This window comes from Trichosurus vulpecula, chromosome 5 (assembly GCF_011100635.1).
Source record: "Trichosurus vulpecula isolate mTriVul1 chromosome 5, mTriVul1.pri, whole genome shotgun sequence".
Lineage (NCBI taxonomy): Eukaryota > Metazoa > Chordata > Mammalia > Diprotodontia > Phalangeridae > Trichosurus > Trichosurus vulpecula.
In genome coordinates this window covers 29,286,593-29,309,225 of record NC_050577.1, presented here as the reverse complement: position 1 = coordinate 29,309,225, position 22,633 = coordinate 29,286,593, and the positions used below count along the sequence as shown (strand labels likewise).

Below are 22,633 nucleotides of genomic sequence, written 5' to 3'. Positions count from 1 at the left end.
AAGACTCACTTGTAGGTGAGGTGTTTTGAGGTTTAGTCCACGATGTTTCAGGCATGTTTCTTCACCACTGTTCCTATTTGATTCCTGCTTTCACCCTTGTTTACATTTAGAAAGAAATTTCTTAATGACTTATTGGTTGCTCTTTTGTTGTTGCTGTTGTCCTAGGTTGATTTGTTTACCCAACCTTTCTGTTGCCTGGTGTGTTTGAGTAGCAAATAATTTCTTCAAGTACGTTTTATTTCTAGGAATGTTCTGTCTCTTTTTATTGAATATCCATCTTTTTCTTCATTTATGGTTAGGCTTAGATTTACAGTATATGCCTTCATCTTGGGCTCCTTTGGTTTTTTGAACTTTAGTTTCCGGTGGATGCAGGGTAGACTCATGTAGTCAGAACTTCATTTCCTTTACATTTGAAGGTCTTTCTCCAGGTTGCTTAGAAAATTTGCTGTTTCAATGGAATCATTAAATTGAACCACTATGGGTCTTGGAGTTGGAATTGCTATGGATGCTTTTGATTGGATCTCAAAGAATCTCCACCTCCTCCTATGCTGGACAACTCATGATTCACTAGCCTGGGTCTTTGCCACAAGTGACTTCTTCAGGGTGAGGGTGGAGGAGAGACAGAACTGGTTCAACTGGATGCTGATTGCTTTTGCTCATACTTAGTGGAGAGTCACACAACCACACATACGTCTCATCCCCATCTGCTCAGTTTTCTGATTGAGCCTGGTGGTGGCACAGAGTGCTGCCACACTGCTGTCACAGCCTGAGTATGTGGGGGGCGGGGGGGGGGAAGGGAGGGTGGAATCAGGGTATAGATTTAAGTTTTGTTGCAAGGGTGTAACAGGACAGTTTATACAACATTGCTGGGAGTGTGGCGGGTGGTGGTGAAGTGGGTGGTAAGTAAGCACTTTAGGGATTAGGGATTATCTGCCAAGTTTTTACCTTTTCGGGGTTCTCGGCATCCTCGATGATGGAGACAGCTGACACTGCTTTCTCTCCAGAATATAATTCCTAATCTGGAGACATTTGAGAGGTCATGGGGATTGGAGAAATTTCTGGTACTCCATCTGTTGGTCACGTGACCAGGAAATACCCGAATAATTCTCAAATTCTCTCTCCTTGATCTGTCTTCCAGGTCGGTTGTTTCTGATAGGACATTTTCTGCTGTTTTCTTCAATCTTTTGACTTTGAGTATTTCCTGTTGTCTCACGGAATCAATGACTTTTGCTTGGAACATTCAACTTTTCAGGGAATCTGTTACTTCAAAAAGCTTTTGTACCTCTTAGGCTAAGCTGTTAATTTTCCCCCAAAATTTTTCCTCCATTGCTTTCATTTCTTTTCCAATTCTTTCCCACATCATGTATTTCATTTATGACCTCATTTCAAACTTGTTTTCCAAACTCATACCATTTCCTCTAGGAATTCTAACTGATCTTGTAGGCAGGCTGTGCCTTTTATTGGCGAGGGGGGATCTGGAGAGAGGAAGGCTCTGTTTGTACACATTTTGGAGTCACTTTCCTCTTCTGGGCTGGTTTGTCTTGAGCATTCCTGGCGTCGTAACAGCTGTATTTCTGTTCACTTATCTAAGGTAGCTAGGGAACTCCACAGTGCATAGAGCACTGGGTCTGGAGTCAGGAAGACCCGAGTTCAAATCCAGACTCAGACACTTACAAGCCATGTTGCTTAACTTCTGTTTGCCTCAGTTTCCTCAACTGTAAAGTAGGGATAACAATAGAACTGACTTCAAATGGCTGTTGTGAGGACCAGAAGAGATAATTGTGAAGTGCATAGCATAGGGCCTGACACACAGTAGTCGATATATATATGTATGTGTATGTGTGTGTATGTATGTATGTGTCTATATATAATATGTGTATCTATATGCGTGCATCTATCTATCTATGAAAAAATACAATTAGCTCATTCTTGGGGAGATAACACTAAATATTTTGTGGACCTATTCCTGGCCTGTGGCTTGAGTCTCAGATTACAGGAAGCGAGTGCAGAGTCTCAGATCCCTATTCTCGAGATCAAAACTGGCTGAGGCCTTGCTCCCCCACAGGGGTTCACATCTCAGCTTTCCCTCCCCCAAAGATCTGATTGGAGCAACTGGGGTGAGGGCCCTTTCCATGTTCAGGGGGCTTGGTCCACAGGTCCCCCCTACTCTAGAGATTGGGATCAGATCACCCCAATTAAGTATCTTAATCCATAGGTACCTATGTTTCTTCTTCTTTTTTAAAATTAATTTTCCTCAGTTACATGTAAAAACAATTTTTAACATTCATTTATAAAACTTTGAGTTCCAAATTTTCTCCCTTGCTCTGCTCCCCCCCACCCTGCATTGAGAAGGCAAGCATTCAATATGAGTTATACATGTGTAGTCATGCAAAACATATCCATAATAGTCATGTTGTGAAAGAAAACATCTTCTGAACCTTTGAAATGTTTTCCCTAAATCTAGGATGCATGTCAGACTATGCCTGGATGGTTTTCCTATCAAATTCTAAAAGAAATGGATCACTTCCCTTGAGGGTTCCCATAATTTCCACCCTGCAGACAGGTTTTCTGTGTTTGTGCAACTAGATACAGAATAAAATTTCCCCTGGTTGGATCCAGCAGCTTTTATAGAATGAATTTATAACTAAGGTAACTCAAGAAGCAGAGAGTTCCACAAGATGTCTAGTTAACTGAAGTCTTCCATTATTGTTGTATTATGCTTCTGGACTAAATTATCTCTAAAGCATGGTTCAGGTAAGCAATCCATTCCAACGCTTAACATTTTTAAAAGTAGAATTGTCATAAGTACCCCAGGAATAGGGGCTGATAGATTAGAAACATTCTGGCTATAAAGTGTATGAATGCCATATAGAGAGATGAAGATGTATTTTTTTACTTCTGAAATCAGAATTTGGTTTAACAATATAATGGTGTTTTTATTTTTTTTTTTTTATTGAGTACACAGAGCCCTGTGGTTGGCATGAACCAAAACCAGTACCAAAGTGCTAACCTCCAAGATATTTGAAATGAAAAGTAAATGGAGGGTAATCTGAAAATTAATTCAGTAGATAAGAGTCTCTAAATCAGAACAGTAACAATTAAATGTCAGTCCGGGTAAACAGGCCCTCATTTTAAAAAAGGGATGTAAATTTCTGAAATTGTTATTTATAGTAAACTATTAAGTAATATAGAAAGATGAAGTAGAAAGTCATAATCAGGAAGTTAAAAAGCCAAGCAGTCCTTTGCACCCTTCTCTTCCTCAGCATCAACGGTAGGAAAGTAATAAACTTTCATGAGTAGGAATTGCTAGCGCTATTTTTTTTTCCGGCTAGTAAAGAGGAGATGGAAAAAACAGGTAACAATATCTAAAGACATGTGACTGTATCGTGCTGTAAGAAATCTTGAAAGGGAAGTTTCAGAGAAACCTGGAGGACTTCTAAGAACTGATGCAGAATCAAACAAGCAGGGCCAGAATAATTTATAAGGCAACAACATTATAAAGAGAAACAACTTTGAAAAACTTAAGAACTGTTATCAACAGACTGAAAAAGCATGAGATGCCAGAGGACCAATGATGAAAAACGCTACTCACTTTCTCATAAAAAGGTGATGGATTCAAGGAGAAAAATGGGGTATATGGTTTGGGGACATGGCTAATATGGGAATTTTGTTTTGCTCAACTACACGTATTTGATACAAGGTTTAGTATTTCTTTTTTCCTCAATAGGGAGGAAGGAAGGAAAGAAGATAAATTTTTGTTAAATGAAAAAATAAAAAAAAAGAACCACTAGACAACAATAGAGGGATAAATGAGTCTGAGGCAGAGACAGCCTTCTTCTGACCCACCGGCCAATTCGTCTGTTCTTTTGTCTCTCAGGGAGTAGTTCAGAGCCTTCCCAGAATAAAGAGTCATGGATGTATTCTGTGACCCTGATAAGGGAGGAAAGGTCGGCAATTCTGAAATTAATCACTCTGAAAAAAAGATTTAATAACTTAACAGTGTCTAGTGTAAAGGGCTGCTAAAGAGAGACTAGTGAAAAACTATTTTTTGCTAAAAAAAAAAAAAAGAACAAGAGACTATGGGCTTAAACTGATGAGAGATAGAATTATGCCAGAAAATAAGAAATTTTCTGACAGTAAGGAATGAGTTAGCATGGAAGACTCTATCATCTCCTCGGATCCTCACGTGAACAAGTATACTGGACAAAGCAGATGACACCTCTGGGTGCCTTCTAGCCTCTAATTCTAGGCGTCTATGTTGGTAGTCGTGTGCATTTGTAGCTAAAGTTCACAACCTACAACATCCATTACCAGAAAATGGTGACTTTATTCTGTAGCAGGTGTAACAGCTGCTAGGCCAATCAGGAAGAGGGTGTTAATTTCCAACTACCGAAAAGTAGATGCTGGCCTGCTAACTAAACACATCATTAGGATGAGAACGGCCAGATCAACCAAGATTCAACCTACAACTTTCTTGGAACGGACCCCCAGGCCCATCGTTGACTGATTTTAGGCTAAGCACCAATTTGTACTGCTAACCTACGTTAACAGGCACACATGTCAATCAATGAACCCAATCTCTGATTATGAAGACTTTGTGATTCTCAAAAAAGTTTCGTGGACCCCTCACAATTCTCTTAGTATTCTTTGAGAAACGATATGACAAAAAGCTATTATGGATTCAGTAATACTTTTAAATGAACTTCTATTTTATTAATCAAAACAGAGCATTTGTTTTAAAAACAGTTACCTGTGTGAAATATTTATTCCATCTACAGCAAGTGTTTGCTTATTGCTAAATTTAAGTCATTTAATAAACTAGATCCCTCGCAACCACTTTATCAGGCTCACGATTTAGGAGCTTCTACTTTAAATAAAAAATGAAGCAAGATAGAGGGGACAGCCACAAACACCTCAGTGTCTCATCACTGTAACAGAACACCAACATAAAGGCACAAGTGTCAAGAAAAGAAAGAGAACATTTTTCAAAATCTCATGACAAATCTGGCAGCTGCACAACCAGTTTAAAGGCAGCTATGAAGTGTTTCCTGTGTGGGGATAGGAAATCCCAAGAATAATTGGTATAACTCAGGAAATGATTTTTAAAGGCTCTCTCTCTCAAAGGACTCATCAATGTTATTCTATTTAAACATTTTTGAAAAGTGCTACAATTCAAACCCAGAATTACCGTATGGGCGGCGCGTGTAGCCGTGGACTGTAGCTGACTGTTCACCGGGCGCTGCGTTACCTCGGCAGGACGGGACGGCTGGGACGTCACGGGCTGAGCATCACTCGTGGGTCTCTGAGATGAATCCGCTTTGTGGGTCTTATCTGAGTCGTTCAATCTGCTACTCCTCTCTCTGGCAATCAGGTCACGGATTTTTTGAAGCTGCTCAACAGACGCTTGCTTAGGAAACACAAGATGCGTCTCTCCCTGAAACGTACAAAAATACAGAAATTCATCCTTTGCTTTACGCTTAGAGCAGCTTAGTATATGTTAGAAACCAAGACGGCAGAATGTGAGGCTTTAATTCCATAAACATATGTAAAGCACCTACTATGTGATGATAATAATAATAATAATAATAATCATGATAACTCACATTTATATAACACCAACTATGGGCCAGGCACTATGCCAAGCACCTTACAATTATTATTGCATTTGATACAATAACCCTGGGTCTGTTGTGATTCCCATTTTAGAGAAGAGGAAACCGAGGCAGACAGAGCTTAAGTAATTTGTTCAGAGTCACATAGCTAGGAAGTGTCTGGGGCAGGGGTCCTCCTGCCTCCAGGCCAGTGTTCTGTGTCCTGTGGAGCCCCTGAACTGCCACGTGCTGTGATGCTACCAACAAGCATCAGCTCATAGGGAACAAGGTCTATTTTGTCCTAGACACACACAACCAGAAGCAAGTAGAATGTGCTCAGTTTATTAGCACAAAACTTTGGGACTACCTTAATCAGGTAAACAGCTTTTTAAAAGTATCTTTTCTTTTGGGATACTTAGTCAAAAAAGCCTTTAGATAAGCTATGAAAATGTACATGTTCCCCTCTCCTTTGGAAAAAAAAAACAAAGAACAAAGCCACCGAATCCAGTATTCCCCAAACAATACAAAAGGGCATCGGGGGACAGAGCAGACAGAGCAATGGCCTTCGAGTCCGACAACCTTGGGTACAAATCCCAGCTCTGCCTCCTACGTCCTGTGGACTGACCTTCTACAGTCTGTGGTCCTTCCCATCTTTAAATCTATGGTGATATGATCCAATTGAAACAAAAAACAGACAGAGATGACAAGGCATCAGAGAGGGTCAGCGGCATTGGTGCTCACACACATTTTCTAGATCATTCTCAAAGCCAAATACACACACACACACACACACACACACACACACACACACACACACACATTTATTTATCGACTGTACTCTATTGAACCTAAGAGGTTCAAGACAGTAGAATCAGAACTGACATACACTGGAATTTTCCCAAGTCTAAGAGCTAAAGAATTAATTTACCATTTCATGAATGCCTCTAGTGCGGAAGCACACATCTCTACATATCTGGAAAGAGGGTAAAATGGACAAGTTCCTACAAAATACTTACTTCTTCAAAGCCCATTTCAAACAAGCATTCGACTGCTCCTCTGACGGGCAAGAGTCGAGTAGAAAAGGCTGCATTTCCAATCCGGATAGATCTGTATTTTTCATCATTAGGGTTTCTGATAAGAAAGAAACAAAAAACTCACTTCTAACTATTCCCTTAATTTTACACAGCACCTTCTACTTTCGTACGTCTTTTCATCTCCAAGATCTAAGTGCATCCAGCGTAAGCTAAGTAACCTACCCTCTTCATTTCTAAAGGTGAGCTATAAACTCAGGTCCGGAAGGGTTATTACGGATTTGTTCAGTCACACGATGGGCTGGTAACGAAGCAAATACTAGCATCCGGATCAGAGAAAGCAACATGGTGGACAGAGTGTAGAAGAGGGGAGCTCAGAATGACTGTCAGTGAACAGGACTGTTATAACTATAAATCTTTAGGGAATGTTTAAGGAGCTACAAAAAGGGGAAAAAAAAGACTTAACATGATAGTTTGCTGTATGGGAATGACAAATTCAGGTATCAAGCTACACAACCGATGGTTTATTTTACTAAGTTCTGTTGACAATGTGATTTTTACCTTATGGTTATTTCAGGCATTCCCCCTGTCCCCCACCCCCCAACCATCCCAGGGAGCACTGCAAAACCAATGGAGAGTCACCATGTCTATGACAGTAAAATGTCTACAGCTACAAATGTGTTTTGAAAAAAGATCACCTTCTGCATGATGGCTTCTGGGAAGCACCAGGGTTGGGCTTTTCACTTCAACCATTTGAAGAACAAGAAAGCTCTTTTTAATAGTAAAGATAAAAAAGGAGTATATTCTGGGGCACGTACCCTCCTCAGGACTTTCCCCCTTCACCCTGGCCCACTACACCAGCCTTCTAATGGGTCTGCCTCCCTGTTTCTGGTTTCTCCCCCTCTCTAATCCATCATTCCCCGGCAAAATAACCTCCCTAATGCACGGGACTAAGTCACTCCCACACTCAGATGATATTCATTTACTCCTTGTGGCCTTTGGGATAAAACATTAACCTCGAATTCCTTTTAGGAGGAGTTAAAAACAGGTTAAGCCTTAAGGAACATTCTCTGTGCTGCAGGCCACAATGAGGTCAGACCCAGAGAGAAGGAGGCCGGCTGCAGCGAGGACGGCAGAACCAGATGTGAATCTGAGAAAGGAAACCTGTGTGAGGAAGCGCTCCCTCCCATGAGTCTCTTTCAGCAGTACGGTGGACTGTGTGTGAAGTCTACCCCCAACACATTCTCTTCAACCACCGATGAACAAAAATAGTACATTGTAAAACATTCCTGCATTTCTCACGACTGGCTCCCCTTCTTTGAGCAGCAAGGCAATGAACCCTGTGGCCAAGAGAAATGAATACAGTGAGTTTTCCCACAGGCATCTAAACTTGAACTTGTCCCAAACAGAAGTCATTTCTCCATTCCTACCCCCAACTCACTCTTTTTCCTGACCTCCCTGTTTCTGTTGAAGGTACCACCAACCTTGAGTGACTCAGATTTGCAAGCTCGGAGTCCTTCCTCTCCACAGACCTAACCAGCTATAAAGTCAATGCTACACCCTCCACATCTCTCATCTGCCCCTTTCTCTCTACTCACCCTTCCAAGGTTAGGCCCTTATCACCTCTTCACTGAATTGCTGCAATAACCTAACTAATATCCACGACTGAAGCCTCTCCCCACTCCAATTCATCCTGCACACAGAGGCCAAAATGCTGTTCCTAAAACAAAGGAAATGTCCATAGCTCCCCATTGCCTCAAGGATCAAATATAAACAACCGCTTGACAGTCGAAGCCCTTCACAGTCTAGCTCCCACCAACACTTCCAGGCTAATTATACATTACTCCCCTTGACACCTTTTATAGTCCTCCTCACAAATATAACTTTCCATCTCTCACTGCCACATGTTTGCACCGGAGGCACCCCACCCCCCTGGAATCCATTTTCTCATCACAGCCACTTTCTAAAAACCTCAGTTTCTTTCCAAGCCCAACTCAAATGCCACTTCTTACAGAAGGTCTTTTCTGACTTCACCAGAGCCCCTGAGTTACCTTTTCTTTATATACTTAGGCATGCATGCTGTCTCACCCAACAGAATGAAAGCTTCTCGAGGGTGTAGACTTTCATTTTGTCTTTGTTAGCCCCCGGTGCCTACAACACCTGGCACACAGTAGGTGTTTAATAAATGCTTACTGACTGATCATGGTGTACATCAGACTAATTCCTCCTTTTCTTCTTGTTCTCTACCATAAACTGTAAGATAGAACAGTCACAAATATATCACCAAAAAAGTTTGCTTCATTTCAGTCTTGGTAACCAATTTCTCCTTTTTGGTCAGAATAAACTAGGGAGCATCAGATCCCCTCATTGCTTCAGAAGGATTAATGATCATCATCATTAAAAGTCATTTATCAGCTGTTCTGCCTTGGGCCTAGCCCAAACTTGAAGAAGTATAAAAGACTGACGTCTCCCATCACTACTGTATCACGCTTCTATTTCAGACCTGCAACGTTTCCTATCTCCTACTTTGGTCTAGGTGGTTCTTCATCCAAAGGTTTTGTTGTCATTCCTTATCCCTCTAATCACTCCTTATCATTCTTGGATTTCCTCAAATAAATTTACCGTAATAAACAATGCTATTCTGCTCTGCCCCTTGGGATCTCGTCCGCTCCTGTAAAAGTACACCTTCCCAGGGGCATATTTCTGACATGAGTTTAATCCCATCAAGTCTTAGATGAAACTTAGGTGAAATGTGCCTCTCTGAGTCAGGACTTCTTGTATACCTGCTTGTTACCCTTACGTTACACCCATTTGTGTATAAAGGCCTGGGACCGTGGGTTTTCTTGTTGGTCCTTTCTTGGATCCTATGTCCTTTGAATTACTGGGCATCTCTACCGCCATTCTTCTTCGTAGCTGTATAGACACTCTCTGATCTAGCTGGGTGGCTCTGGATAGGCAGCTTTCGACTTCCTTTTGATTAGAATCCTTCTGATACTAGAGAGGAGACAGACAGATATTTCAACACTCCTCTATGGGTATGTTCCACTTCTGAGCCAAAGCCCATCGTTCTTACGTTTTAAGCCCTGGCACAGAAACCCAAATCCTGTTCTCAGACGCCATCTTCTTAACCAGCTGTTCCCTTCCCAAATCTGAAGTTCCTGACTAAATCAGCAGCAGGCCAGAAAGTCCAACCAGTGTCCTGAAGCCTTCCGTTTCTTGACCTGGATTTGATCCTCTCGAACAGTACTTGCCAGGTTCCTTCTCAAAGTATCATGGGTCCTGCCACAGATCACTAAAAGCAGTCAACAATCCCTGGAGGCTCCAGGAGCTTGCCTCCTACCTGGGATCACAGCGTTACACAATTAAGTATAGGAGAGAAGAAAGAGGGAGCATTAACACCCAGAAGGAGCAGGGCAGATGTCCTGGAGCTGAACCGATGCTTCAGGTATAGCTAGAGTGGATCCTTGGCTGTCCTCTGCACCAGCTATGACCAGCGTCTGTCCCTGAATCAAAGGCACCTGCCGAATGATTTCTTCCTCACTTTCCACCCCTCACACTCTCTGGCAGTTAAACTCTCTACTCTATAACCCAAATGGGTCTTTTCCTTTCTCCAGTATTGTGAACTAGCACTTGAACCGAGTCACCATGTCTTTTGCTGTGGTGGTAGGAATATTACCAGTTTCCTGCCATGAGGGACGGGCTAGTTCTTTTTCTTAAAAGGCAATTAAATTGGTTTCAAGATTCAAATGAATGGATGAAAAAGTACTAGTTGGGCACTTACTGTGGGCCAGGAATTGTGCCAGTCAATGGGGAAACAAATACAAACAAGACAGAACCTGTCCTCATGAAGCTGACATTCTAATGGGGAAAATAACACATAAAGAGGAACTAGAAGGCTAGGGGACAAAGGGGTGCACAAGTCAGCATGGTCAGGGAGTGGCTGGGCCCGGGTGAGATGGTCAGGCTCCAGCCAAGATAAGGTTAAAGCTCACCAATCACCCAACTGTGAGCCTGTTGACATTTCTGGGACACCTGAGCACAAAAAGCCACAGGACTCCAGCTGGGCCTTGGCTCTTGGCTTGTAGACGACCATGAGCAACAGAAAGGCAAGGCAGCTGTACTTAGCCCCATCAGTCCTATATCTTTAGCTGAAGCCCCATCCCATGCTGTGGCTAAGCAGAGCTCCTTTATTAACTGTTAAGATGCCCCGGGGTGTCTTATTTCTTTCCCATTTCTAACCAGCAGTACCAGCCAGTCCTTACCTATCTCACCTAGGCCCACAGCTCCATTCTGGACAAAATAAAGAGGACTTTAAAATGGGTGGTCTAGAGTGCTGTCTGCCATATCTCTACCACCTCACTCCTTCAGTCTCTTGTGATTTTTATTCAGCATTCAACTGGTTTGATTATCATGACCTTCTTGTGCAAATTCAAAGCTTTCCCCAGTTCATGGAGGAACAAAGATTTATCCAGTCATTTGACAAGGCCTTATCAGGTGCTTACTATGTACAAGGCATTGTGTTGGGATACAAACACAAAATGGGAAACCACTTAAGTGGTGCAGGGTTCTAGGACAAGAAGAGGGGTTTCAGAAAGAAGCTAAGAGGACCGCCTCCCCCTCCAGGCCATCTAGTTCAGCTCCAAGGGGCAGGAGGATGTGGAAGTGCAGGTGTCAAACACCCACAACGCTGTCTGAACCTGAGTCAAATATAACTGGTAAATACTCAACAAAATAAATAAAAACACAATAGAATGGATAGTGTTAGCCCGTGGTTTTCTAAACCACTTCCATCTAGGTTTAGTCCCTGTCTGTACTTGAGTTTCACACTATTAGTACAGAGGACAGAAGAAGGGACTTGGAATGTGGAAGAACTGGGTTTGAATCCCACCTCAGGCACCTCCTAGCCATGAAGCTCTCTGGACAGGTCACTCTCCCTTTCCGGCCTTCAGTCTCCTCCTCTGTGAAATGAGGGGCTTTACCTTAGAGACCTCTAGGGTCCCTTCCGGCTCTAACTCTGGGATCTTGTAAACTCGTTTTACAAAGGATAAAAAATGGAGGCTCAGAGACGCTGTGATTTGTCCAGTGTCACCTAAATACTAAGTCTAAGAGCTGAAAATTCAAACCCAATTTCTGATTCCAAGCCTTGTGATCTTCCTACCGTCTTTCATCACTAAAGTAACAACACCCCACATTATATATTTTGATCCCCTCCTAACACTCTAACTCCTATCACCTTTCAACTTCATAGAATCAATCTCAGAAGCTGCCATAGAACTCCAACCATCCCAGATCACCCAGCCTTTCCTTGGAGACCTAGAGGGAGTTTGGAGAACCTCCTCCAGAGGCAGCCCAATCCCCCTGTGGACAGCTCACATTGTTAGCTGTTGTGGCTTTCCCTCAAGCCTAATGGGACTTCTTTGTCACTACTGCCTACTTCTCTCTAGGGTCAAACAAGACAATCTAATTCCTCCTCCACATTTTCCACATTTATATCAAACACTCAAAAGCAGCAATCACATCGCCACTAAATCTTCTCTCCTTCAGGCTCAACACCCCTTTTTTCCTCAGTTGATCCCCTTAGGCAAGACCTTTATTTTCCAGTCTCCACATTTCAGTGATCACCAACAGTGGCTCAACAATCATGTGTGCTAGCTCTGTCAGTACTTGAAAATGTTGTGAATCTAGGCCTGGTGACTTGAATTGGTCAAGGTCAGCTAGATAATTTCTTACTATCTCCATTACTATCTTGAGTATTAACTTATTATTCTATTCTTTCTAGTCCAAGTTTCATTCTTCTTGGCAGAGAAAACAGAAACAGTAAGCCAAGTATCTGTGCCTTCTTTTGATCAGTGGTTAACACGGTCCCATATCCAACTATGGCTGGAGTTCCATCCCTTTTGTGTTCCTCTTTTCTTCAACAGAGATTTAAAGAACCCACCCTTCTGGTTGTCCTTGGCCTTCCTCACCACCTTCAATTCCTCGAACTTTAGCACCCCACTTCCCAGGCAGGACTCTGCTAGGCCTTTGTATTCATGCTTGGTCATCCAACCTGTCTTCCTTCTTCCATCCTGCCTTTTAAAAATGCCAGTTGTTCAGTGAGTTTCCTATGCAAAGAGCTTCCACTATTCTTCCTCATTGATTTTAGAATTGTAATTCTCAAGAGCTTCTCCTAAATAACTTTAGGTCATGGAATCCTACTTGTCTTTTTTCTGAATTCTCTGAAAAATGCTCCCAAAAGGTAGGTTCCCTGTCAAATGTTTCCTGGCTTTCCTCCTGTTCTCCATCACAGCTTCTAAGATGCAGCTGCCAAGCCCTCCCAAGCAAGGTTCTCATCAGGTCCCCTCCAGCAATCAATGTCTCTGAGTCCTATTCTCCGGCTGTTCTGGCTCCTTCATGAATCTCGGTTGAACCGTTGAAGAACAGGATCCAGGACATTAAAGACTGGCTGGAGAGGTCAGTAAGAAGGCCTTGGGAAGGCAGCATCAACACATCCACTCTCTTAAGAAAGTCAAGCAAAGAGAAAGGTCCCATGTATATGAAATATTTATAGCATCAAAGAGAGTTAGAAAGAAAAACAGGCCCCCATCTACTGGGAACTGGCTTAACAAACTGTGGTGTCTTAATGGGATGAAGTGCCGCAGCCCTACAGGAAATGACAAATATGAAGAACTTGGGAAGAGCTGTATAAAATGATGAACAACAGAGAAGGCAGAACCAAGAAACAAGTTAGATGATGGATAGAATATTACAAAGGGAGACACTTCAAAGACTTCAAAATTATGATCCACGCAGTGATCAAATCATTACTTTAAAGCAGTGTTGTCAGACTCAAATAGAAGTGGATCTCTGTGGCCATATTGACTTGGAAACCACAAAGTAACATTACCTATGTTTTTTTTTAAAGTCTATGTAATCCATTTGTAACATTCTTTCTCCATCCTTATTACTATCATTTAACCTGTAAGGGCGGGGATCCCAACTTTCTCAATGGTTTTAATCTCTGTCTCATAACTGTCTTTACCTCCATCACACTTCTGTTCTCATAAATGCCAATATGCAGGAACAGTAGGCGGTGTGACACAGAGGAGAAGCAGGGACAGCCTTGGTTGGAATCCTGGCTTTGCCACTTACTGCCCATGGAATCCTAGGCAACTTTCTTCTTTCTCTAGATTCCAGCTTCCTTATGTGTAGGATGAAGGGTTTGGACTAGAAGACCCCTATGATAATCTTACAACTCTTAATCTATGCTCCTATACTGACCATCATTCTAACATCCTAACCACATAATTCTTTAACTTACAAATAAATAATAAATAACAAAAATAAACCTTACGAATAAATTTTATTTTTTACTGTGAATTTAATCACAATAAATTTAATTAAAATTTTAATCACAACTAATTTAAAGACAAACATTTCAATATACAAAGATGAAAGAGTCTTGTATAAGAAACAGTTTGTTACATATAATTGTTTTTTTTTTTTAAAAGTGTGTATATACTCCAGGGTAGCTAGGTGGTACAGTGGACAGGGTACAGGTCCTGAAGTCAGAAAGGCCCCCTCTCTAACCTGTCCAGTCATCTCACACGTTGGTCCACCCAACCCCCCAACATCCTCTGTGGTCCAGTGACACTGCCCTCCTTGGGGCTCCTCACACAGCACACCCCATCTCCTGACAGTATTTTTACTGGCTATTTCCCATTCCTGAAAATCTCTTCCTCCTCATCTCTGCCTCCTGGCTTCCTTGGCTATCTTCAGGTCCCAGCTAAAATCCCATCTTCTACAAGAAGTCTTTCCTGATTCTTAGTACTAGACCCTCCTAATGTATCCTTTATATATCGTTTGTACATACCTCTTTTCATGTTGTCTCTTCTATTACATGGTCAGCTCCTTGAAAGGAGGGACCGTTTCTTCCCTTTCTTTGTATTCCTAACACTTAGCACAGAACCTGGAACACAGTATGCCTTTAACAAATGTCTACTGGCTAACAGTAACAAGAATCCTCTGTATCTTTCTCTGTACTTTTTTTCTTCTTCTTGGATTTAGAAACTGCTTTACTGATTTTTTTTTTTTGGCATATCCCTCTCTACACACTAACCTATTTCTCCAACTCTCAAAATTTCTTAGCATTGTCACCCACTCTTTCCTCCTTCCCTCCTGTTGGAGGAAAGAGATACCACCACTCTTTGATAAGGCTAATTCCTGGTCTAGCTGAATCTTAGATCCCATCTTCTTCTGCCTCCTCTAGGACCAGGTTCCAGTGACACCCTACCCTTCTCATGCATATTCATTATCTTCCCCTCCATAATTCCTTCCCATTGGTATAAAAATGTTCAATCTTCTGTAACCCTTTAAAAAAAAAGTTCCCTTGACTTCTAGCCATCTTATCTCTTTTCTCCTTTGCTGCCAAACATCAAGAAAGAATTATCTCAAACTAATTCCTTATCACCTTGTAATATGTCTTCTTCGCCCTCCCCTGACACTGTTCACTCCAAGGTCACCCCTTAATCACCAAAGCCAACCGCCATTTTAATTTTCTGACCCTCCTTGATTTCTCTGTAGCGTCTGGCACATTGACTATCATCTCCTTCAAATACACTGTTCTGAAAATTACTTCCAATATACCACATTATTCTGGTTGTCCTTCAATCCTCTTTCACTGTTCCTCCTCTAGCTTCTTAACCTCTTTCCAACCTCTTAATGGAAGGGTTCTCTGAAGTTGTGGATTTGGCCTCCTTCTCTCTCAGCTCTCTCCCCTGGCAATCTCATGTTAACACTGATGATTCCCAGATCCAGAATTCCAGTCCTGCCCTCTTCTGAGTTCCAAGTGTGGTGCAAAGGAAAGAACACTGGATTCTGAGTCACAGGAACTGGATTTGAATTGTGGCTGCCACTTACTGTATGATCTCAGTAGGCAGGTCAGTAAACCTCTGTGGGCCTCAGCTTCCTCATCTGTCGATGGAGGCAGTTGGACAAGACAACGGCCCTCCTCTTCTCTCTCTACACTCCCGCTTTTAGTGACCACCTCATTAATTACCCTTTCCAAGGAAAAGACTCAGATTTAAGGTCTCTCCCCAGAGCTTGAGTCCCACACCATCAGCAGCCTAGAGGGCATTTCCAATTGGATGTGTCAGAAACATCTCAAACTTAAAATGCCTCAAACTGAAATCTATTCCCCCTGCCCCCAAACTCGTCCCTTTTCCATACTTCCCTGTTTCTGTCAAAGGCACACTTACTGATTTCATTTCCCAGGTTCATAACTTCTCTCCCTCACCATACACAGACACAGTTACCGAATCTTCACATTTCTTCCTCCACAGCATCCCTCCCATCTCATCCGGCCACTTCAGCTTCTCATCATCTCAGTTCTGGCTTTCAGCACCTCTGGCCTAGACCACTGTGGTCACCCACTGCAGACTGCCTCGAGGCTCTTCCCACTCCCCTACATCCCAAGCTGCCCAGGTCCTACCACATCATCCCTCTACCCACTCAGATCCAGGGGAGCTCTACTGTCTCTTGGTAAAATAAAAAGTTCTCTGTTTAGCTTTTAAAGCCCTTCACCACCTGGTCCCAACAGATATTTCTAGCCTCACTGTACATGACTCCTCTTCTATCCCTCTATAGTCCAGCCAAACTGACTGCCTTTGTTCCTCGCACACAATGCTCAATCTCTAGTCCCCCCACCTGGCATGTGCGCCCTCCTCTCCTCTGCCTTACACATTCCTTCTCTTCCTTCATGATGTGGTTCAGGGACCACGGGAAACCTTTCCTAACCCTCCCCTCCAAGCTAGCGTGCTCCCCAATTACTCATATTTAATGACTTTATATTGATTGACTGAATGAACTAACATCCCTCCAAGACCAACATATACTCTTTTATTCAACAAGTATGCAAGATGCTTTCAAGGAAGAAATTCAGATGATATGCTCTGAGAATATCTGAGGAGGTAGAAAACACTTTTAGCTGAGGAAGTCAGCACAGGCCACCCAGAGGACATGTTACCTGAGCCAAATCTTGAAGATGGACAAGGATTCTGAATAGTTGGGTTGGAGAAGGGGAGCATTTCAGTCTATTAGCACACAAAGTTAGTAATAATAAAATAAGGGCTCAAGGATATGCACAGTTTTCAAATAAGAACTGAAAATTCTAAGTGGCTACATGAAAACATTCTTGAAACCCCTAATTGTAAGAAAAACATACATTAAAACAACCAGGAGATTTTGCCTCACAATGCAAAAACGACAAAAGGCAGCACACTGATGGACTACTGTTCAGGCTATGAAGTGGTCCAGTCATTTTAAATAACAATTTGGAATTATGAAAGAAAAAACGACTAAACCCTGCGATTCAAAGATGCCACTCCTAAGCACACACCCCAAGTAAGTCGAAGTCAAAAACATTCACAGCAGCGCCTTCTGTGGTAGAAAATAACAGAAAAATAAAAATGAGCACACATCAAATGATGAATGGTGGAAAAAAAAACTATGATAACATGAATGTCGTGGAATATCATTGTGCAGTAATAAATGACAAAAGTTATTTAGAGAAAGATGGGGAGATCCCTGTGAACAGATGTAGGGAGAAATAAGCAGAACACAATAATATAAACAAAACAACATCCTAAAAGATAAAGTCCATTAACAAGCATGTATTAAACACTGCGTGTCAAGCTCTGTATGAGGTGCTGGTGACATAACGACAAGAAGGAAACTGTCCCTGGAGTCGAAAAGCAAACATTCTGTTGGTGGAAACAACCTGTATGTGCCTGAGTAACTACAAATGGCCTCCTAGGCAAACAGAAAGTAATTTCAGGAGGGCACCAGTTGTGCCTTGGCAGCAGGGAGAAGGTTGGAATGGCAGGTGGAAGAATCATAAGGAAGCACATAGCAATGAATGCCCCAGCCAAGGTAGTGGTTGTGGGTAGAAGGGAGAGAGATGGAATCAAGAGATCTTGGTCACTAAGTGGGCATGAGAAGTAAAGGTGGGGGAAAGGTCAAAGTAAACCTCGAGATTTTGAATTTGTGAAACTGGATGCATGGTGGTGCCAGGGGCACAAATACTGAAATCAGAGGGAGGAAGAGATGTAAGAAGTTAAGAAGCCGAGTTTTGGTCAAGCTGAGTTTTAAGTGTAGGTGGGATATCCAGACAATAAAGAGTCCTAGAATCAAATGGAGATGCTGGTCTGGAACTCAGACTCAGAGGGATCAGGACTGCAAAACCCAGATAAGTAGGAAGCAGGCTTCAGAGGGCCTTAAATGCTGGATTAAAGCATGTGCATGTTATTCTAGAGGTAGTAGCAGGTCACTGGAACTGCTTGGATGGAGAAATAATATGATCAGAATTGTGCTTTGTAAAATCATTTTACTAGCTATACAGAGAATATATAAAGAGATTTGAAGTATGAAAACCAATTAGGAGGCTACTGTAATAGTTAAGTGGTGATGAGGGCCTGAACTAGGGTAGCAGCATTATGAACGGAGAGGACACATAGAAAGATGGATGGAAGAACACTTTATAGGACTTGGCCAGCTGATCTGACTATCTAGGGCAGGAGTGGGGAACCTTTGGCTTTGAGGCCACATGTGGCCCTCTAGGTCCTCAAGTGCAGCCCTTTGACTGAATCCAAACTTCACAGAACCAATCCCCTTAATAAAAGGATTTGTTCTGTAAAACTTGAATTCAGTCAAAAAGCTGAACCCAAGGACACAGAAGGCCACAGGTTCCCCACTCCTGATCTAGGGGATTGGAGAGAGTAAAAGGTCAAAGATGAATCCAGGGTTTTGAATCTTGATAACGAGGCAAATATTGGGGCCATTAACTGAAAGTTTCAAGGAGGGTTGGATGGGAGAGGAGCAGGGGAGCGAGAAGGGGAGGAAAAGAACACATTGAGTTTAAGGTGCTGGCAGGTCATCCAGATAGATCTATACAACAGGCAGCTGGAGCAGTGGGGAGGTAGTTCAGCAGATTAGGATGCCCTCCGATAAGTGAGTCACAATCTCTCTGGACCTCATAAAGTGAGGTTTGACTAGCTTTGAGTCATTCACTAATTTGGTAAGAATGCCACCTATACCTTTATCAATGACATGGATGAACAAATGCTTAACAAATCTAGAGATGACCCGAGGCTAGGAGGGAAAGCTAAGCCAGTGGATGAAAGAGTCAGAATCTAAACGGGTCTCGAGGTGGACTGGACTGCAAGCTCAATAATAGTTTGTATTTAATAAAAGCTTTGGGAGTCACCTGAGGTGATGGAGAAATCAGTGAGAGCAGCTGGAATAGCTAGCTAACTAGCTGGAGCATTGTTACGATGTGCCAGCAATGGGCTATGGGCTAGGACACAAGTAAAAGCATGCTAGCTAGGCCTTGTCTTCAAGAAGCTTACATTCCAATGGGGGGAGACAACGCATAAAGAGGTGCCAGATCACTAAGGGAGGGAATCAGAGGCTCAGGAGAGAACCTTCAGGGACACACAAGCTTAGCAGTGGGATATGGAGAAGGCCTAACAATACCAGCAGAAACATCCTCCTCCCTCAAGGGACATGAAGAAGGTCCATCTAGAGAACTGGGGGAAAACCTGTCCTGCTAAGGAAGGGAGGTGGGAACAACTGGAGCATCAGCATCTCCAGGAGGATGTAGATGCTGGATTAAGCAATTAGAACACTGACTGCTTCTGAGAAAGTTGCCACCGATGGTTGGTTGGTTCAGGTGCCAGATTGTGTCTGAGGGAAATAGGATCGAGAGCTTACAGCAGCGAAGGAAGGCTACTCTTTCCAGGGTCCAACAGGGCAAGGCAGGAGGAAGAGAGGATTTCCTATAGGTTTTTAAATGTTGACCTTTTAATTTCCAACTCAATGACTCTTAATTAAGCACCTGGGTGCAAGGCACTCCTTTGAGTGGTCCAGAAAAGCTTCCAGATCTACCAAGATACCTAATTTCTGGAAACCGGAAGAGTCAGAACAAGTTATACATAGGATCTTATCTTTAGTAAAGCTTTAGTCATTCAGCATGAGGTAAAACAAATGTGTCAGAACCAGCTTCTGGATGTTGTAGACACCATGGGATCTTGTTGTTACTTCTCCCTGACTCTAGTATTTTCAATGGCTTTCAGAAGGGGGTATCAGTTCACAAAGCAAAAATCTGTACTGAGAAGATAATGATCTCTCTACACTTGGTATTGGAAGCTGGAAGTTCAATGTCTACAGAGCTCTCTGAGGAGCGGAGAGCTCACCATGCAGTCATACTGACACAGCCGTCAAGGTAAAGCAAAAAAAAATGAAACCGATCTGGAGACTTTTCGGTAAATGCAACATGGAAACTCTGCTGGTGCCACCCCTTGAAAAAAGGGAGTCAGAGCCGGTCAGCAGGGCCCTGGCAGAGGCCAAGGGCCACCCAGCACCTGGAGACTAGAGGATCTTGGGGCTAGTTGGGGAAATGAAAGAACTCAGGGAATATGCTAACTCCCAGGCTTTTCCTTGCACCTTCCCTAGGCACCCTGAATCCTGATCCCCCGTCTAAATTATATAGATATATACAAGGTGGGAGGGAGAGAAGCTTGTGACCAAGGCCTGTGCACAGGCCTCCTAAGAACCTCAGTAGACACGTTAATTAATAAACACAGACACACACACAATTAGAATGAACCCCAAAGCCAATGGTAATATGAGGGGGATTTCTGAAAGATCAAGGGTGTTTACTGTAAGCATTTTGGTTTCAACTTAAGGCTGAAAGAAGAAATGAGTCCTGGATATTTTTGCCCAGCTCCCTCCCCTCCTTTACAGACACCTAGGTCTAAAAATAGTCTGATGCCCAGACAGCTGGAGAGGCAACAACTGATTATCTGAAGTTCTTCAGGGCTGGGGGTAGATGGGATCTGAAGGTGCTCAATTAACCTGGGCTACACAGAGCTTATTTACGGTCCTGGGGAATGAGTGGGCAGATACGGCCCATCTGGGGCGGGGTCACTGATAGAAGAGGCGGGGACCGGGGTGCTGTGTCACGATTACCCATATCGGAATAAAGCGGTTATGTCTCTCATCTCCCATAGCACTAGGCACATGGTAGGCCCTCAAATACCGGTTTAGACAGCCAGAGGTGCCCAAGGAAATGTATCGTTGGTGCGGAATGACCACCCTAAGGATGGGACCCGCAATAGTGACCTCTAAGTGACGCCAAAGAAATGTATCAACAACCTTCAAAGACGCGATGATCCCTTTAGATCAAACCGATGACGGCACGGGACCGGTGCTCACTAGTCAGGGCACCCAAGAGGGGAGCGGGGAAGATTAATCTAGGTCATCCCGGCGAACTTCCAGCGGCTGACCCCAAGCTGGAGGGTGGGCGGCTTAAAAAATAAAAGGTGCGCTTTCACCCAGAAATGAACCTTGCTTTTTACTCCGGCCTCGGGTCAAAAGGCAAAGCCCATCCGGCTTGGCAAGGTGACCGGGTGCCTTTTCTCTCATGCCTCCTGTTTAAAACTGCGTGCAGTCGGGGTCGTGCTGCACCGACGAATACACGCGACCCGAATTAACATTTACGGAGGGATGGCCAAGGAGGGCCGTGCCCCAAACCAACCCTCGCAGCCCCAAGCCAAAGCTCGGGGACACGGCCTCCCCACGGTCTGCGGCTAACTTCGGACACGAACACAACCTGTTTTAAAGCAATAGAGGCGAATCCCCTTCTCGGGGGCTAAGCCCGGGACCCGCGCGTAGCTTTGCAGCAAGGGGATGGGGTGGGGGGGAAGGTTGGCAAAAGTGGCGCAGGGCCAGGTCCGGCAGGGCCAGAGGGAGGAGGCTTCAGTTCGGACCCTCCCCCCTCCCCCACGACGTGCCCAGTCCCGCGAGCGGCCGGGTGGGCGTCCCCAGGACCCCGGGCAGGGCAGGGGGCCAGGTGCCGCAAGCCGGCCGCAGTCGCCCCCGCCCCCTGCCCAGGTCCCGGGGCCGGGCGACCACGTGCGGCCGTGACCAGGCGGCGGCGGTGGCCGGGCGGGGGTCCTACCGCAGGATGTTGTCGGCGTAGGTGAGCAGCAGCCGGGAGGCCTCCAGGAAGGTTTCGCGGGGGTTCTGGCACAGCTCCGACACGGCCCTGGAGAGGGTGGGCGCCGAGGGGCCGAGCGCGGCGGCGGCCGCAGCAGCCATCCCGCTCCCGCTCCCGCTCCCGCTGCGGCTGCGGCTCCAGCTCGGACTCCTACTCCTCTTCCTCTTCCTCCTCCTCCTCCTCCTCCTTCTTCTCCGGCCCCCGCCCCCTGCACTGAGCAGGCGCCCGCCCCGCCCGCCGGTCCGCCGGGAGATGGAGCCAGCCGCGGCCACGCGCGCTCGGCTTCTGCGGGGACCCGGCGTGGGGAGGGCGCGTCCTTGACACACCCCAGGCCGGGGCTAGAGGCACTTCTCTCCCCGTCGCGGCTCCACTCGTGCGGCCTCGGGCTGCCTACGCTCTGGCGCGCAGACCCGGCCCCGGGGCGCAGGCCCCTGCCGAGAGAGGCGCCCCCTGGACCTGCGTGTACTGAGCCCTGAGGCCCAGTGGGCACCGGCCGGCCGGCGGCCTCGGGCCACGTGCGCGGACCCCGCCGGGCAGTCGGGCCGCCCCGGGCCGGAGCCACGTACTCGGACGGCGGCCTCAGACGGGCCCGATACCAGACTGGGCAGCTTGGTCCGGCGCCGGCCAGTGACCTTTTTACTGTGCCTTTGCAGCGTCTGCTACAGGACAGTGTCCTCCTCCCGGGGGCCCGGACCCCACCCAGGGCTCGTCCTGCAGCCTCCACGTCCTCGATGGCATCCACAGGCTGCTTCGAGAACGTTGAGACCCTCGCCCTTCTCTGGGCAGCGGTTCCAGTTCAGGATTGAGCTTCACCATTGCGTCCCATCTTTTAAATAATGTTTGTGGGTGCCTAACATCAAAGCTGGGTGTTGATAGCTTCTTGGTATCTCAAGGATCAGATACAAACTCGAACCCCTGGCATTTAAAACGTGTCCCAGCTTGGACCCAAGCCTTTCTAGTATCATATTAATACATTG

General features: G+C 44.7%; 1 protein-coding gene across 1 annotated transcript in view; it reads right to left on the bottom strand.

The window, feature by feature from the left end:
* The window catches only part of NGLY1 (N-glycanase 1), a 50,059-nt gene extending 27,922 nt beyond the window's left edge, over nt 1-22,137 (bottom strand). Inside the window, exons 1-3 of the mRNA XM_036761209.1 lie at nt 21,618-22,137; nt 6,608-6,722; nt 5,189-5,434 (exon numbers count right to left, since the gene is read on the bottom strand). Of these exons, the coding sequence (XP_036617104.1) occupies nt 5,189-5,434; nt 6,608-6,722; nt 21,618-21,757 (501 nt within the window). The 5' untranslated portion in view covers nt 21,758-22,137. The remainder of the gene's footprint in view (nt 1-5,188; nt 5,435-6,607; nt 6,723-21,617) is intronic.
* Nucleotides 22,138-22,633: the final 496 nt, after the last annotated feature.